The sequence below is a fragment of the Theropithecus gelada genome, chromosome 19, assembly GCF_003255815.1.
Source record: "Theropithecus gelada isolate Dixy chromosome 19, Tgel_1.0, whole genome shotgun sequence".
Lineage (NCBI taxonomy): Eukaryota > Metazoa > Chordata > Mammalia > Primates > Cercopithecidae > Theropithecus > Theropithecus gelada.
Window position 1 is genome coordinate 1693966 of NC_037687.1, and position 18137 is coordinate 1712102.

The 18137-nt window shown below is 58.3% G+C and overlaps 1 protein-coding gene across 1 annotated transcript; it reads right to left on the minus strand.

Annotated features, from left to right (window-relative positions):
* Positions 1-817: 817 nt before the first annotated feature.
* Positions 818-17718, minus strand: ATP8B3 (ATPase phospholipid transporting 8B3). The gene is made up of 20 exons (XM_025367726.1): positions 17613-17718; positions 16915-17311; positions 16064-16128; positions 15076-15167; positions 13158-13271; positions 12109-12207; positions 11564-11625; positions 11016-11088; positions 10809-10879; positions 10290-10372; positions 8285-8443; positions 7898-8013; positions 6185-6375; positions 5872-6080; positions 3074-3105; positions 2808-2981; positions 2164-2347; positions 1961-2073; positions 1067-1231; positions 818-958 (listed from the first exon to the last, which is right to left on the minus strand). Exons 2-20 carry the CDS (start codon positions 17163-17165, stop codon positions 818-820), a joined length of 2394 nt encoding a protein of 797 aa, XP_025223511.1. The 5' UTR covers positions 17166-17311; positions 17613-17718.
* Between the last annotated feature and the right edge of the window lie 419 nt (positions 17719-18137).

Below are 18137 nucleotides of genomic sequence, written 5' to 3' on the forward strand. Positions count from 1 at the left end.
TTTTTTTTGAGACGGAGTCTCGCTCTGTCACCCAGGCTGGAGTGCAGTGGCCGGATCTCAGCTCACTGCAAGCTCCGCCTCCCGGGTTCCCGCCATTCTCCTGCCTCAGCCTCCGGAGTAGCTGGGACTATAGGCGCCCGCCACCTCGCCCGGCTAAGTTTTTTTTTTTGTATTTTTAGTAGAGACGGGGTTTCACTGTGTTAACCAGGATGGTCTCGATCTCCTGACCTCGTGATCCGCCCGTCTCGGCCTCCCAAAGTGCTGGGATTACAGGCTTGAGCCACCGCGCCCGGCCGAAAATCATTTTTTTTGACAAGGGCTCACTCTGTCACCCAGGCTGGAGGGCAGTGGCGCGATCATGGCTCACTGCAGCCTCAACCTCCTGGGCACAAGCAAGCCTCCTGCCTCAGCCTCTGGAGAAACTGAGACCACAGGCATGCGCCACCGCGCCCCTCTGAGAGTTGCAGCCTTTTTTGTTTGTTTTGTTTTGTTTTGTTTTGTTTTGAGACAGTCTCACTCTGTCTCCCAGGCTGGAGTGCAGTGGCACGACCTTGGTTCACTGCAACCTCCGCCTCCCAGGTTCAAGCGATTCTCTTGCCTCAGCCTCCTGGGTAGCTGAGATGACCAACGCGCACCACCACACCCGGCCAGGCCCATTTTTGTATTTTGAGTAGAGACGGAGTTTGACCATGTTGGCTCTGCTGGTCTCAAACTTCTGACCTCAAGTGATCTACCTGCCTCAGCCTCCCAAAGTGCTGGGATGACAGGCGTGAGCCTTCAAACTTCGGGGAAATTTGAAGATCCATGCTGCGGGGGCTCAGCCACCTGGAGCCGCCCAGGACTCACCCTGCTTGTCCCCAGTGAGCACCCATATTTTGATGTTGCTCTTCTTGAGACATTTGATGGTTTCAGGAACGCCGTCCTGAAGTCTGTCCTCGATGGCTGTGGCTCCCAGCAGCTGGTGGGGGAGGAGGGCAGGACGGGGAAAATGCTGAGCAGCCGCCCAGCTCCCTGGCAGGGGCAGGAGAGTCCCAGGGCCCCCTTGGAAGCCCTGCTGCCCACCCACCTTGAGGTCCTGCTCCAACTCGTTGTACACCTGTTGCAGGGCCTGCGCCCGGTTCTGCAGCAGGAGGCTGGCCTCCTGGTGGCGCTGCCGCCAGTCCTCGTAAATGTCCTCAGCCACCTCCCTGTAGGCCAGGCACAGTGTCCGCAGGGTCTCCTGGGCAAAGGCCTGGGGGCCGGGCAGGTGGAAGCTGTCACCATCCTGAAGCCGACATCTGAGTCTCAACCCTCCCCAACCCCCCCGCTGGGCTCCGGAGCCTGGGCCCCCCAACCAAAAGCCTGTTGCCTCCCCTGCCAACAGCAGCCTTGAAGGGGCTCAGAAAACTGGTCTGAGTCCAGGCGTGGTGGCTCACACCTGTCATCCCAGCACTTTGGGATGCTGAGGCAGGCGGATTATTAGAGGCCAGGAGTTCCAGACCAGGTTGGCCAACATGGTGAAACCCTGTCTCTACTAAAAATACAAAGATTAGCCAGGCGTGGTGGTGAGCGCCTGTAGTCCCAGCTACTTGAGAGGCTGAGGCAGGAGAATTGCTTGAACCCAGGAGGCGGAGGTTGCAGTGAGCTAAGATCGCACCACTGCACTCCAGCCTGGGTGACAGAGCAAGACTGTGTCTCAAAAAGAAGAAAAGAAAAAAAAAAGAAAAAGACACTGTCTCTGTGGGGGGACACTTTGGAGTTCAGCTGCCTTCCAACCTGCGTATGTGTGTTGTGTGTTGCCAGGGGAGGGTGTTTTGTACAGTGCACAACCTACCCAACTGTAGATAGCCATCCCAGGTACCCGCAGCCATTCATTTCTCTGTACAGTCTCCTCCCCTGCCTCCTCCTCCTGTCCCTACACACACACACACACACACACACACACACACACACACCAGCCTTCCTCCCTGCAGGGACTCACAGCCAAGGCCGCCTCTGTGGCAAATTCCGTTGCCCCTCTCCTGTGCAAGCGTTGGAAGATAACCGTGTCGGCGCCCTTGGTGTACAGGCAGATGGTGCCCTCTGGCTTTCGGACTGTGGGGGAACAGGCCCTGCTGCCCACAGAGGCTCCCCGTCTGCCCACCCGCCTGGTGGGGGGGCCCAGGGCTTGGGCGGGGGGCTTACCCAGCACCGACATCCGTTTCCGCATGCTGTTGAAGTCCATTATGGCCAGGACCTGGTAGACCCGCTCCTCCCCCAGCTCCACGATGGTGATGGTGTCCTGGGTGCGGGACAGGAACACGTAGCCGAAGTTCCGGGCCGCGGTGACCAGCGCCCCCTCGTCGGGGGAGGCCGCCTGGTACAACAGCTGGTCTGGTGGGGAGGGGGCCGTTTTGGGGTCACGTGGTGGAGCCCATCTCCATTTCCACGGTGCAGGGAGGAGATGGGCACCGCCTGGGCTACACCGTTATTGATTGTGGCGGGGGATCCCCGCCTGGACAACCTCTCAGCCCAATGCACGGAGGGGAGCACTTGAGTCTAGACGACCTTCCTGCTCAACAACACATCCTGGGGCTCCAACCGCAGGTCTGGGCATCCTTTATTGAGCCGTGAGGATGACACATCCGCCCTCCCGCCACGGTACTGGGCAACACGTCTGGGCTCCAGGCCCGGACACCCTCGAGGTGGGGCTGGGGTCACCGGCCTCAGCGCCCCCTAAGCCAGGTGAAGGGGGCCCTGGAAGATGGGCTGGGTGAGCGGTGGGGCTGGGGACACTGCCGAGCCCCGGGGGCCGAGCGGCCTCGGAGGTGGGGGGGAGGCGGGTGGGCGCGCCCGGGGCACTCACGGCGGCTCTCCCGCACCATCACCGTGTGGCAGATGGCCAGCAGGCGCCAGAACTCGCGCACCGCCGCGTCCCTGTTGCTCCGCACGAGGTTCAGCAGGGCCGCGTTGTGGAAAAGCAGCTTCCCGTCGGCGAACTTGTTCCAGAGGTAGGGGTTCTCCTGGGGGCGGCGGGGCGCGGCGGGCTGTGGGCGGGCCACTCCCTGTGCCCCATCCCCCTCACCGTCCGGCGCTGCAGGGCCGGCAGGCTCACCTTGGGTCGGGTCCTGGCTTCCGAATCTGGCCCTGGGGAAAGACATGGCTTCAGGCCCCGGCTCCCACAGGCCCCCCATTCGGGATCCCACAGCCCCTGCCCCCTAGTCTCAGGCTTCTGGGGGCCACCGGATGCAGCCACACGAGCCAGGCCTGCGGTCCTGGAACCGACGCCCCGAGCAATCTTGGGGCGAAAGCTGACCTCGGTTTCCACCATCTGCAGAAAGCAGGAAGAGGGGAGCACGCCCATCCTGTCTCGCAGGGATCCCTAAAGGACGGCCTGGAGCGGGATGCAGCCCCATCCGTGGGGCATATTTTGTTTCCCACTCCTGGGGTGAGTTTTTGTTCTTTTTTATTTATTTATTTTTATTTTTTTATTTTTGAAACAGAGTCCTGCTCTGTCGCTCAGCCTGGAGTGCAGTGGCACAAGCTCAGCTCACTGCAACTTCAGCCTCCTGGGTTCAAGGGATTCTCCTGTCTCAGCCTCCTGAGTAGCTGGGATGACCGGCGCCTGTCACCACGCCTGGCTCATTTTTGTATTTTTAGTAGAGACGGGGTTTCACCATGTTGGCCAGGCTGGTCTCAAACTCCTGACCTCGTGATCTGCCCTCCTAGGCCTCCTAAAGTGCTGGGATTACAGGCGTAGCCACCGCGCCCAGTCACTTTTTATTCTTTATTGTTCTTAGAGATGGGGTCCTACTCTGTGGCCCAAGCTGGAGCGCAGTGGTGCGATCATAGCTCACTGCAGCCTCAACTTGCCGAGCTCAAGCCATCTTCCCTCTTCAGACTTCCAAGTTGCTGGGGCAACAGGTGCACACCACCCCTTTGTGGTGTCTTTTTTTTTATTTTTTTTTATTTTTGAGATAGGGTCTCTCTCTATCACCCAGGCTGGAGTGCAGTGGCTTGACCTTGGTTCACTGCAACCTCCACCTTTGGGTTCAAGCAGTTCTCCTGCCTCAGCCTCCTGAGTAGCTGGGACTACGGGTGCACGCCACCGTGCCCGGCTACTTTTTTCTATTTTCAGTAGAGACAGGGTTTCGCCATGTTGGCCAGGCTGCTCTCAAACTCCTGACCTCAGGTGATCTGCCCGCCTCAACCTCGGGCCCCTTTTTCTTTTTTTTTTTTTTTTTTTTTGAGATGGAGTCTCACTCTGTAGCCCAGGCTGGAGTGCAGTGGCCGGATCTCAGCTCACTGCAAGCTCCGCCTCCCGGGTTCACACCATTCTCCTGCCTCAGCCTCCCGAGTAGCTGGGACTACAGGCGCCCGCCACCTCGCCCGGCTAAGTTTTTGTATTTTTAGTAGAGACGGGGTTTCACTGTGTTAGCCAGGATGGTCTCGATCTCCTGACCTCGTGATCCGCCCGTCTCGGCCTCCCAAAGTGCTGGGATTACAGGCTTGAGCCACCGCGCCCGGCCAGGCCCCTTTTTCTATAGCTGAACTTGAACCATTTCTTGGGGACTTCTCACTACACTAAATTATGACCCAGTTCAAACCATGTGCCCTGGTTATAAATTAGACCCGGGGCTGTCAAACTACACCCCACCACATCGTCAGTTTTTGTACAGCCTGCGAGCTAAGAATTGCTTTTGGATTTTTAAATGGTCAGGAACAAAAATGGCAAGAAGAATATTATTTTGTGGCCGGGTGCGGTGGCTCACGCCTATAATCCCAGCACTTTGGGAGGCCGAGGTGGGCGGATCACAAGGTCAGGAGATCGAGACCATCCTGGCTAACACAGTGAAACCCCGTCTCTACTGAAAATACAAAAAAATTAGCTGGGCATGGTGGTGGGCGCTGAGGCTGGGAGGCTGAGGCAGAATGGCATGAACCCAGGAGGCGGAGCTTGCAGTGAGCGAAGATCACACCACTGCACTCCAGCCTGGGCAGAGACTCCGTCTCAAAAAATAAAAAAAATAAAAAATAAACTGTTTTGCAATCTGGGAAATACCCAAGAAATTCGAATTTCAGCATTCACAAATAAAGGCTTGTGAAAGTCAAAAGAGGAATAGTGGCCGGGCATGGTGGCTCACATCCTCACATCTGTAATTCCAGCGCTTTGGGAAGCGGAGGCGGGCGGATCGCTTAAGCCCAGGAATTCAAGACCAGCCCTGGCAACATAGGGATACCCTGTCTTGACAAAAAATACAAAAATAAGCTGAATATGGTGGCATGCTCCTGTAGTCCTGGCTACTTGGGAAGCTGAAGTGGGAAGACTGCCTGAGCCCAGGAATTCCAGGCTGCAGTAAGCTGTGATTGTACCACTGCACTCCAGCCTGAGCGACAGCGCAAAGCCCCATCTCAAAAAAAAAAAAAAATACTGTTTAAAAGTTTGGCTAGGTGTGATGGCTCATGCCTGTAAGGCCAATATTTTGGAGGCTGAAGCAGGCAGATCACCTGAAGTCAGGAGTTCGAGACCAGCCTGGGCAACATGGTGAAACCCCATCTGAAAAAAAGTACAAAAATTAGCCAGGCCGGGTGGCATGCAACTGTAATCCCAGCTACTCGGGAGGCCGAGGCAGAAGAATCAACCTGGGAGGCGGAGGTTGCAGTGAGCCAAGATCGCACCACTGCACTCTAGCCTGGGCAACGAGAGCAAAACTCCGTTTCAAAGAGAGAAAAAAAAAAGTTTGCTGGCCCCCTCTAAAAAAAAAAAAAAACCAGGCCATCTTGCTACAGTTCCCTGGTTCTGATTCGGGTGGGGGTGCTGGGCTTGGGGCCAGACGTGGCTCTGGTTCTCGGGCACCCCGAGCCCCTTGGAGATCGAGGACCCAGCCGGGAGCTCAGGGGTCGGGGCCACACCGTAGATGCGGCCGTTGATGCAGCACTTGTTGAAGGTCAGGATGTTCTGCGTGAGCGTGCCCGTCTTGTCCGAGAAGATGTATTCCACCTGGCCCAGGTGGTCGTTGAGGCTGGTGCTGCGGGCCTTGGCGGGCACGTCCTGCGGCTGGTAGTACATCTGCACGTCCCAGTTGATGAAGACGCTGTTCCCCAGGTAGATGAACTCGGACCTGCAGAGGCACTCGGGGTCACGGTCAGCCCCGCCTGCTGTGCGCCTTCCCCCATGCCTCCCCGTTCTATGTCTGCACTGGGCGCGCGGCCGGCAGGGACTCACAGGATGAACATGGACATCGGGATGGTGACACTGAGCAGGATGAGGAAGCCCCAAAAGATGAAGAAGGCCTCTGTGGCCACACTGCTCGCGTGCAGCCCTGAGAGGTAGTGGTGCTGGCCTTTGAATTCTTTGACGGAGAAACCGAAGCTGAAGGCCAACACCAGGCAGATGAGCACCACTGAGATGAAGATCTGGAAGGCAGACGCGACGGGGTGGGTGACGGGGGCAGGGGTCCCCCACTCTGCCATCGGGATGGGGTGGACACAAACATAAGGCTGGGGCTGGGCACGGTGGCTCACGCCTGTAATCTCAGCACTTCGGGAGGCTGAGGCAGGCGGGTGGCTTGAGGTCAGGAGTTCAAGACCAGCCTGGGTGATAAAGTGAGACCTCATCTCGATGAAAAACTTAAGAAATAAATTAGTCAGGCATGGTGACAGACACCTGTAGTCTCAGCTGCCCAGGAGGCTGAGGCCAGAGGATCGCTTGAGCCTAGGAGACTGCAGTGAGCTATTATGGCGCCACCGCACTCCATCCTGGGCAATACAGTGAGATCGAAAAACATTTGTTTATTTATTTATTTATTTTTTGAGACGGAGTCTCGCTCTGTCGCCCAGGCTGGAGTGCAGTGGCACGATCTCAGCTCACACAAGCTCTGCCTCCCGGGTTCACGCGATTCTCTGCCTCAGCCTCCTGAGTAGCTGGGACTACAGGCGCCCACCACCACGCCCAGCTAATTTTTTGTATTTTTAGTAGAGACAGGGTTTCACCGTGTTAGCCAGGATGGTCTAGATCTCCTGACCACGTGATCCACTCGCCTCGGCCTCCCAAAGTGCTGGGATTACAGGCGTGAGCCACCGGCCCCGGTCGAAAAACATTTATTTTTGTTTGTTTATTTATTTATTTATTTATTTATTTTTTGAGACAGAGTCTCGCTCTGTTGCCCAGGCTGGAGTACAGTGGCACAATCTCAGCTCACTGCAACCTCCACCTCCGGGGTTCAAGTGATTCTCCTGCCTCAGCCTCCTGAGTAGCTGGGATTACAGGTGCCTGCCACCACACCCAGCTAATTTTCAATTTTCTGTAGAGATGGGGTTTCACCATGTTGTTCAGGCTGGTCTCAAACTCCCAACCTCAGGTGATCCGCCCACCTCGGTCCCAGAACGTGCTGGGATTACAGGCATAAGCCATCTCTCCCAGCCTAAAAAAAATATTTATTTTGGCTGGGGATGGTGGCTCATGCCTGTAATCCTAGCACTTTGGGAGGCTGAGGAGGGCAGATTGCTTGAGCTCAGGAGTTCAAGACCAGCCTGGGCAACATGGTGAAACCCCGTTTCTACTAAAATACAAAAAAATTAGCCAGGAGTGGCGGCAGGCACCTATAGTCCCAGCTACTCGAGAGGCTGAGGCAGGAGAATTGCTTGAACCCGGGAGGCAGAGGTTGCAGTGAACCAAGATTGTGCCACTGCACTCCAGCCTGGGTGACAAAGCAAGACTCCATCTCTAAAAAAAATAATAATTTAAATAAATAATCATTATTATTTTATAACACTTTTTTTTTTTAATTACTTTAATGAAAGATTTTCTGGCCCAAAGACCTGCCCACAGGATCAGGCTACACATTTTGCAGAAGAAGGAAACTGAGGCCTGGAAGATGACATCCCTGACCGACCCTCCTCTGTGTTCCTGGGGCAGGGGCACTTGTTGGCAGCTCACCACAACCACCAGCTTGTTCACCAGGAGGTCTAGCTTGGTTCTCTTCAAATGGATCTTGCCACAGTTCTTCATAATTTTTGTGTCAAAACCTGCAAGGTTTGCAAACACGTATCCATCTATCCATCCATCCACCCACCCACCAACTCGTCCACCCACCCATCTACCCACCCATCACTCACCCATCCCACATCCATCCACCACGCCCCCATCTACTCACCTATTTGTCTATCCATCTACCCACCCATCCCCACATCCATCCACCCACCCACCCATCTACCCATCTATTTGTCTATCCATCCATGCACCCAACCACCCACCCATCCCCACATCCATCCACCACGTCCCCATCGGGACAGCTCCCACTCCAGGACCCTGGAGCAGCCGTACCAGCATAAATGACCATTCCATAGCAGGTGTCTGTGTTGCGAATCCTGCAGCCTCGGAGGAGGAGGTTGCCAATGTCCAGGGAGTATTTCTTGTCATTCCATTCCAGGCACCCCACGAAGTGGTGCAACCGGCTGTTGGGCGCCTCACACGTCACCGTGCCTGTGGGCAGCCAGGTGGTCAGTGGTCAGTGGGCTCAGGCCCTCCTCCCCAGGTTCCCTGCGCCGGGTGCAGGTGAGAACATTCTGGCCACCCTCACAAGCCCCTCAGTGCCCCAAACTTGCCCTCTGGCGCCCCAGCACAGGGCTGCCTCAGGAAGGCTCCAAAGCCCTCCTGTCCCCGCCTGGCCTCAGGGACTTTGGGCAGGTTGTTCCTTCCACAGGGACTCACTCTTCTCTGATCCTCCAGCCAGATCAGCCCCTCCTAGCTCCTAGCTCCCGCCCTCGTGGTTCTGATCCCAGCACATGATACGATGTTTATTTGTGCAAAGCTATTGTGACTTTGTCTGTGAGCTCCCTGAGAACGGGCGCCAGCCTCGTCTCAGCCACACTCTCACCCCAGGGCACGGCCCAGCACCTGCACACAGTAGGTGCTCAATAAATGTGTCAAGAGGGAAGAGGAGAAGGGACACCTGATCGATGAGCCTCCTCCTGGGTGCTGGAGCCCATCCACCACCACCAGCCCCCATTCCCCAACACCCTGCAATGTTCTCACTTCCGCTGGAGGAAACAGGTTTGGACCACACGGACTGGCCCGGGCAGCATTCGGTGAGGGTTAAAATGACAATGAGGCGTGGGTTGGGACCCCAGAAGGGAGAGGGGCCACAGGGTTCCTGAAGGGTCCTCATCTGCCTCCCCATCACGTCTTAGGGATGGGGAGCCTGACTCCGTCCTGAATGCAGGAACTGGAGACATCCATGATGGGATGGCCAGAGGGCAGAGGAACTACAGGGCAAGCCCACACCTCAGGCCGCCTCTCTGAACCTCAGTCTCTTCCTCTGAAAAATGGGTCCGTGCCCGGTGAGAATGCTGGGGCAGAGGGAGGAGGCCAGGGCCCGCAAAAGCATCCTTGCTCACCCCGGGAGGAGTGTCAGAGGAAGAGTCACTGTCCGTCTATGATTCTGTGCCCTGACGGCGTTAAATAAGGGAGCTGGCCGGGCGCGGTGGCTCACGCCTATAATCCCAGCACTTTCAGAGGCCAAGGCAGGTGGATCACCTGAGGTCAGGAGTTTGAGACCAGCCTGACCAATATGATGAAACCCCGTCTGTACTAAAAATACAAAAATTAGCCAGGCGTGGTGGCAGGTGCCTGTAATCCCAGCTCCTCGGGAGGCTGAGGTGGGAGAAACGCTTGAACCTGGGAGGCAGAGGTTGCGGTGAGCTGAGATTATGCCACCGCACTCCAGCCTGGGCAACAGGAGCGAAACTCCATCTCAAAAAGAAAAGAAAAGGAAAAGAAGCAGCCAAGCAGGGGGACGGGGTCAGCACTCCGTTCTTAGAGGCCATTCCCACCACAGGAATCGCCAGCCCACGCACGCAGGTGCCTTTTCAATGAAACAACCAAACGTGACTGCGTTGTGGTTAAATTTTACACTTAATAGAATGTAGCATTTTATTTGTGGTTTTGACACAGGGGCCTCACTCTGTTGCCCAGGCTGAGTGCAGTGATGTGATCACAGTTCACTGCAGCCTCAGCCTCCCTGGGCTCAAGCGAGCCTCCCACCTCAGCCTCCCAAGTAGCTGGGACCACCGGCACATGCCACCATGCCCAGCTAATTGTTTTATTTTTTGTGGAGATGGGGTCTCGCAATGTTGCCCAGGCTGGTCTTGAATTCCTGGGCTCAAGTGATTCTCCTGCCTCAGCCTCCCAAAGTGCTGGGATTCCAGGCGTGAGCCACTGGGCCTGGCCAGCACATTTTTTTGTAAGACAGTGATAACAACAACAAAATACCTTAACGTTTAACTTTTACAGATTTGGGGGACGTGACTCCCTGCTCAATGCCGCTCACCTTGAAAGGATGCCATCTTCTTTACAGAGGTCAGTTCTTTGTGGGTGACCATCAGGGCCTGTCTGAACTTCAAGTTGGTCTCCCTGGTGACGAATAGAGGAGGGAGGTGAAGAGAGGTGAAAATGGGGTGACGGTTGCTTCGAGGAGCCCCCGGACCCCTTCTGGAGTCACTCAGACATTTTCACTGAGCACCTACTAGTTTGCCAGCTGCCAGTCAGATGGCTGAGGTCCAGAGAGGGAGAAGGCCTTGCCCAAGGCCACACAGCATGTTTGCCAAAGTGCTGAGGCCAGGGCCTAGGGCTGCACACAAGGGGGCCTCCAGCAATGAAACAATGGGGAGAGTGGGCGTCTTCCTCCCCTCAGTGCCTGGCATCACCCACCCCCCAGACACTCATGGGGTGAGTGACCAGAGTCTCTGGGTGACCTTGGCTGGCCGCCTCCTTGGTGATCGGGGAAGGGGGCTCCTCCGGGCCATGTGCCCCACCCCCCAGGGTCCCCAGCGATGCCACAGCTCCTCACCCGTCAATGTCCACCGTCTCCACGTAGCACAGGCTGCTGGGCTCCGTGCTGGCCAGCAAGAGCATGTCAGCCTGGGGTGGAGTGGGGAGCAGCGTTGCAAGAGGGGATGCAAGATAAGTTGGGGATGTGGCAGCCCTCCCCACCCTGGGAGGGGCGCTCTCGGTGCGGGGGCGTGGCTCTGGGACCTCAGGGTCAACCCCAGCTCACCGGGACAATGTTGTCCTTGTGGAGACAGACCACATCCCCCACGCACAGATTCTGCCATTTCTTCCGCTTGAAGCTGCGGGGAGAGGGGGTTGTGAAGGAGGCCCCTCCCTCTGCCGACCCTCCCCACACGGGGAGAGCAGAGGAAGCGGATGTCGTGGGGCCTGTGGCTGCAGTCCCCACCTCCAGGCCTTTGCCCCCTCCGGAAGCCTTCCCCGGCCTCCCACCCCACTCCCCGCAGGTCCACGCTCCCACCCAGTGACCTCCAGGGTCCTGCACCCACGTCCTCTTCAGACTTTCCTTGTCCTCCCCATCGCCCCAGCCCTAAGCTCTGCAGGGGTTCGCCATCGGGGCCTTGGCCTCTGTCCTCACCCCAGCCAAACGCCTAATGAATATAGGCCAGTTCCCATCTGACTCAACCAGCCGGGAGACTGGGGAGCATGGAAGGTGACGGACACTTGGCCAGGCACCCTGCCCTGCCGAGGCCGATGACCCTGCTGGGCTGGAGCCCCTGTGTCCTGGGGGATCCCCAGCTGCAGCTCCAGCCTCACCTCTTCCCCATTAGAATCTGGCAGGGTCTGTTGTTGATGGTTCTGTCACTCTTGTGTCTCCCCTGGGCCAGGAGGGAAAGGATCAGAAAGACCGTCCGGCCTCTCGTGCCCCTGCCCAGGCCGCTGCCGCGCCGCAGCCCAGCAGTGCCCGCCCACAACACGGGGTCCCTGTCCGCTGGCCCCATGCCACGTTGCGTCTGCCCAGGGATCCCGGGCATGGGGGCCACTGGACCCACTGCTGTCGGCGGGGAGAAGATACGTGTGCTGCCCACCACCTAGTGGGCCTGCCAGACCACCACCCCACCAAAGCTCAACGGCCCCGAAACCACACAGCCGGCGGAGCCAATGCCACCAGTGGCACCTCCCCAATGTGGGTGCTAGTGGATAAGGACAACGTAGCCCCAACAGCGGAGGCTCCCAGGCCCATGTTCCCCTAATGCTCCAGGAAGCCCAGCCCTCTCCCGCTCTCACTCTCACCCAGGGCTCAAGAGACCGCCCCCCGTCCCCGCCCCCTCCCCCAGGCAGCTGCGTCCAACAGCACTCACGATGTCGTCCACCAGGTCCCGGGTGGCACGGATGAAGAGGAGGCAGACCATGGGGGCGCCGAGCGAGAACCAGGGCAGCGTGGAGATGTCGGGAATGCTCTGACGTGGAGGGGGCCACAGGAAGGGTCACACCAGCCCCCTCCCCCGTCCCCTGCCCTTCCACCAAGCCAACCCAGCCCCGCACCATGTGACATCATCTGCTGGCCACCTTGGCCGGGCTCCAGCCATCACCTGCACCCCCCAGCCCTTAGGACAAACCGCTGGCATCCCTCCACCTGCCTGGAACTTCTCCCACACGCCTCGTCTCCCCAGCAAACTCCTCTTCTCCCGTCCAAGCCCAGCTCCCATGTTGCCTCCTCCAGGGAGCCTTCCCCAGCCCCAAGCTTGGCCCTCACTGCTCCCCCTCCCTCCCGTGTTCCTGCTTCCCCAGGTCACCCTGCAGGTGTGAGCTCCACCATCCCCCACCCTGGTGCCCGGTCAGTGGCCTGCACACAGTAGTTACTCCATTAATGCTGAATGACTCGATGGATAAAAGGAGAACCTCTGTATCCAGAACCGAAATAAGATGTTGGGTGAGGGTGGGTGCTCTGAAAACAGCGCCCCTGGCCGGATGCTGGCCCCACGCTGGCCTGGACCACCCAGGTACCAGGATGTGACTCTGCAGGTCTCAGAGAACATGCTCTGGGCTCCTCCTTCCCCCTCGCCTCTGAGGTCAGCTAGGAGGGCGGGGGCTAGGGGAGCTGTGTGGCCGAGGCTGTCTAGGCTGGGGAACGGCTATGCCTCCTGACACCCAGCCCTGCCCAGCAGGAACCAACGGGGTGTGGAGAGGGTGCCGTCATCAGACCTGGAGGGTCCGTCCATCCACCTTCATCATTCAACGTGTATTGAGCACCTCTTGTGTGCCAGGCCCTGGGCAGGGTAGTAGGGACTCAGTGATGAGGGTCCCAGTCTGTGGGGAGCGGGACATGAACCCACCCATCACATAGACAAATACATCGATGCTGCCAGGTGGCTAGGGGGGACCTCCTGCAGGAGGCGACATGCCTCACCTGCAGGATGATGATGAGGAGGAAGTACAGGTTGGACACCCGGTGGAGCTGCTCGTACAGGTTCAGCGGCAGGAACGAGAAGAAGTTGTACTTGGCCGTGCGGATGACGTTGGTCTGGAACAAGAGCCGCAGGCCACGTGGCAGGGGGTGCCTTCCAGGCCAGGGGATGGGGGTGCCCAAGGCCAGACCTGCCCCACTTGGCCTCGCCCAGAATCCTCTGGGCTATGGGACACCATTCATTAAGCACCTACTGAGCACCTGCTGAATGCAAAGTTTCAAGCCAGCATTATTAATAAATGCAAGACCTCAAGCCAGCATTTACTGAGCACCTGCTGAATTCAAAACTTGGAGCCAGGGTTAATTATTGAATGCAAAGACTTGAAGCCACGTTTTACTGAGCACCTCCTGAATGCAAGGCCCCAGGGCAGCATTTACTGAGCACCTCCTGAATGCAAGGCCCCAGGCAGCATTTGCTGAGCACCTCCTGAATGCAAGGCCCCGGGCAGCATTTACTGAGCACCTGCTGAATACAAGACCCCGGGCGGCATTTACTGAGCACCTCCTGAATGCAAGGCTCCAGGCGGCATTTACTGAGCACCTGCTGAATACAAGGCCCCAGGCAGCATTTACTGAACACCTCCTGAATGCAAGGCCTCAGGGCAGCATTTACTGAGCACCTCCTGAATGCAAGGCCTCAGGACAGCATTTACTGAGCACCTGCTGAATATAAGGCCCCGGGCAGCATTTACTGAGCACCTGCTGAATGCAAGGCCCCAGGCAGCATTTACTGAGCACCTCCTGAATGCAAGGCCTCAGGGCAGCATTTACTGAGCACCTGTTGAATACAAGGCCCCGGGCAGCATTTACTGAGCACCTGCTGAATGCAAGGCCCCGGGCAGCATTTACTGAGCACCTGCTCAGTAATGCAAAAGCCTGGAGCCAGCATTAATTGAGCTTCTACTGAGTGCAAAGACTCGTTGAGCTGTGACCAGCATTTCCCAAAGCAGGACACCCAGGAGGATTTCAGGGCCCGATGGACACGTTGTACTTTCAGGTTGAGTATTAATTTACCGTCACGTGCACTGGGACAGGGCAAATGAGACACCCAGAACTCTTGGGCCAAACCAGTGATTTGGTTAGGACGGGCGCTTCGGTCCTCGAGATGAAAATAAAAATACCGGCCGGATGTGGTGGCTCACCCCTGTAATCCCAGCATTTTGGGAGGTCAAGGCAGGTGGATCACTTGAGGTCAGGAGTTCCAGACCAGCCTGACCAACATGATGAAACCCCATCTCTACTAAAGATGCAAAAAATTAGAGGGACATGGTGGTGGGTGCTTGTAATCCCAGCTACTCAGGAGTCTCAGGCAGGAGAATCGATTGAACCCGGGAGGCAGACGGTTGCAGTGAGCCGAGATCTCAACACTGCACTCCAGCCTGGGCGACAGAGCGAGACTCTGTCTCAAAACAAAACAGAAAAAAGAAAAAAGAAGCTGGGCACAGTGGCTCACACCTGTAATCCCAGCACTTTGGGAGGCCGAGGCAGGGGGATCACCTGAGGTCAGGAGTTCTAGACCAGCCTGACCAATGTGGTGAAACCCCGTCTCTACTAAAAATACAAAAATTAGCCGGGTGTGGTGGCACACCCCTGTAATTCCAGCTACTCGGGAGGCAGAGCAGGAGAATTGCTTGAGCCCTGGAGGCGGAGGTTGCAGTGAGCCGAGATCGTACCGCTGCACTCCAGCCTGGGCGACGGAGCGAGACTCCGTCTCAAAACAAAACAGAAAAAAAAAAAAGAAAAGAAAAATAACAAGCAAATACAAGCAGAGGCAGGACTCAAGAGGTGCAAAAAATAGATTCCCCAGGGGTGCCACGGCAGCTCCTCTGGGGGCCGGGGAGGCACGGGAGGGGCTGCCCACCTTGTATTTCTTCTTCTGCCAGCACAGGAACACCTTCTCCTTGAACTGCACGTTGTAGGCGCGGTTGTTGGCCTGGACCTCCCAGGTGAATGCTGTAACGAGAGCAGAGCCGGGCGTCGCTGGAGCTCGAGGGCCAGGAAAAACAGCCCTAACCACCGCCCAGAGGAGGGCTAATGGGGCCCGAGGGACCCAGGTGCCGGGAAGGCCCAAGATGTCGGAGCCCCTAAAGACAGTCGGGCAGCAGGCACCACCTAGGGACCTACCAGACCCCTGCCCATAGGTGGTGTGGGCACAAGTGGATTGTGAGAGTGGCCACCCCCCTGCACCCCCGGCCATGGGCCAGTCCTGAGACGAAGAGAACAGGCCCTGGGAGACCCGTTCAGGCCTATACATTTTACAGAGGGAGGCAAACTGAGGCTCGGTGATGGGCTCTCGGGTGTCCAAGGCCATACATCCAGCAGGCAGCCCAGATCTTTCTGGGCATGCCGCCCCCAAATCCTGAGTCAAATACCCCAAACCCAGTCAGTACTAGGGTTGGGGACTACTGGAAACCAAATGAGAATCCTAGGCAAGGCCTGACGTGCAAGTTTGGGGGGCCCCAGCCCATCTCAGCCTCAGCCCTGCACTTTTTTTTTTTTTTTTTTTTTTGAGATGGAGTCTCGCTCTGTCACCCAGGCTGGAGTGCAGTAGCACAATCTCGGCTCACTGCAATCTCCACCTCCTGGGTTCAAGTGATTCTCCTGTCTCAGCCTCCTGAGTAGCTGGAATTACAGGCATACGCCACCACGCCCGGCTAATTTTCGTACTTTTAGTAGAAACGGGGTTTCTCCCTGTTGCCCAGGCTGGTCTCGAACCCCTGACCTCAAGTGATCCGCCCACCTCCACCTCCCAAAGTGCTGGGATTACAGGCGAAAGCCGCTGCGCCTTGCCAGCCCTGCGCTTCCTAATCCCTCCCATCTGCACCACCCCCTCCGCCCAGGATCAGCACCTGAGTTCTTGTCCTCATCATCTTGGAGATCTTCTCTCTGGGCCAGGCTGCCCATGCTGGTGGGGCTGTGGGAGAGAGGGGCCCTGGGTCACAGCAGCGGCCACAGCCCTTGCTGGGCACCACTCGTATTCAAGGAGCTCACGGCCTAGGGGTTGACCCTCTCAAATGCTACCTCCCACACTCATCTGCAGCCTCCCCCCAGGCTCTGAATGTCCAGCCATTGGCTGTGTGTCTTGCCTTGGACACCCTGAGACCCAGGGGACCCCAAGATGATCCCCAAACCTGCAACAACCCATCTGCCAGTGTCCCCCGGCAGCCACCCCTGTTGCCTCCCGACAGTTCAGCCTAGGAGGACTCTACCGCTGGCCATGCCAGACTCCGGCCACTGCTCCCCACACCTCGCCTTTCCTGGAAGGACCACTCTCACCTCCTCCTGGTTTCGCTGACGGCCTCCTGCCCCTCTCCCCACGCGGCACCAGCTTACAGGCTCAGTCGTCTGTTGACTGACTGGATGGGATCCCCAGGCTATATGTTATATCTCAAAACACAGCATGAGGGTCAGGCCTGGCCATCCCCCCTCCTAACCCCCCTGGCTGGGCGCATAACTGATGGGGGCGATGGAGGCAGACAGCACATGGTCAGAAGATCCTGGAATCTTCTCCACTAGCAGGTTTAGGAATGTGGGTCTGGCTCTAGCTCTGCACTGGGGGCCCTGGTTTGGCCCCCCGTGAGGAACGGGCAAACCACCCCAGACGCTAGCAATTGGCCCCCCACCTGCCCACTCTCTAGCAGTGCCCTCCTCACCAAGCCCCTGCTCCTGGGTTCCGGCGGCCCGGGGCGCCCGTCCTCACCCTTCTAGTCTCCGTTCATACTTCCCAGCCCGACCAGGCTGGGCCCTGTGCCTCCTCTGGGGTGCCCCTCTGCCTGGGGAGTCCCCTATCCCAGCTCTGATCACCTTCTCACCACCTCCGCGGATGCCAGCAGGACCTGAGCCTTCCTGAGTCAGGTCTGAGTCACCTGTGTCCCCAGGTCCTGGTGGGGCAGGACTTGGCTCAGGGCCAGCTCTGGTGCTCCTGGGAGTCTGAGCGGGGCCAGTGCCCATTCACCACATGAGGAAAAGGGAGGTTCAGGGCGAAGAGGGGTTTAGGCTGTGGGACGGGGGAGTGGTGGGGAGACCCCCGTGGGGGCAGACTGGGGGTCGGGAGTTGGAGAGAATGCTCAAACGTCCAGAATCCACTCAAAGTGTATCTGGGGGCAGAAACAGACACGGACACAGCGCTGGCTTCCTGCCGCCTCACTAACCGGGACGCCCCATTACTCGGAAGCCCCCCACCCCGTCTTCCCGCAGCCACAGAGGCACAGGACCGCCCTGGACAGGGCTCCAGAGTCCAGGGCTGTCCGCACCCGCCCCCAAGCCCCGACCGCGCTAACCTCTAGGGGCGACCTCTCTACCCTCGCTGCCACGACCCCAGCTCTCAGCCCCGGTGGAGCCCAGAGAGGGTGTGCGGGCTACCAGGGACGCTCAGCAGTGGGAGCACCAGCTAATCACTGGCGCAGGACAGGCAGGGAGGGGCCAGGCTGCCTGGGGCAGGCCGCGGGCGTCCAGAGCGGCTGACGTGGTGGAACCGTTAGCCCGGTGCCAACGGTCCTGAAACGGGGGGCGGGGTCTCGGGACCCGGCCCAGGCGAAGGTGAAGCCGGTTCGGAGCCCGGAGGGGGGCCGGGGGCGGGGCCTGGACGGGTGGGTGGGGCCAAGGCCAGGAAGGGGGCGGGGACTCGAGGATGGGGCCAAGCCATCCAAGGGGCGGCGCCTGGGTCTGGGGTGGGGAGGGGGCTAGGAGGAAGGCGGGGCCTAGCGGGGTGTCGCCGAGTGGTGTAAGAGTAGGGGCGGGCCCAGGACCCGGGGCGTGGCCAAAGAGGGAGGCGGGGCTGCGCAAGCAGGGTTTAGGTAGGGGAGGGGCCAGAACCCAGGGGCTTGGCCAAAGCGGGAGGCGGGGTTGAGCATGGCCTTGCGGAGCAGTGTTACGGCAGGGGCGGGGATCCGGAGCCGTTACAAAGGAGGAAGGCGGGGCCGA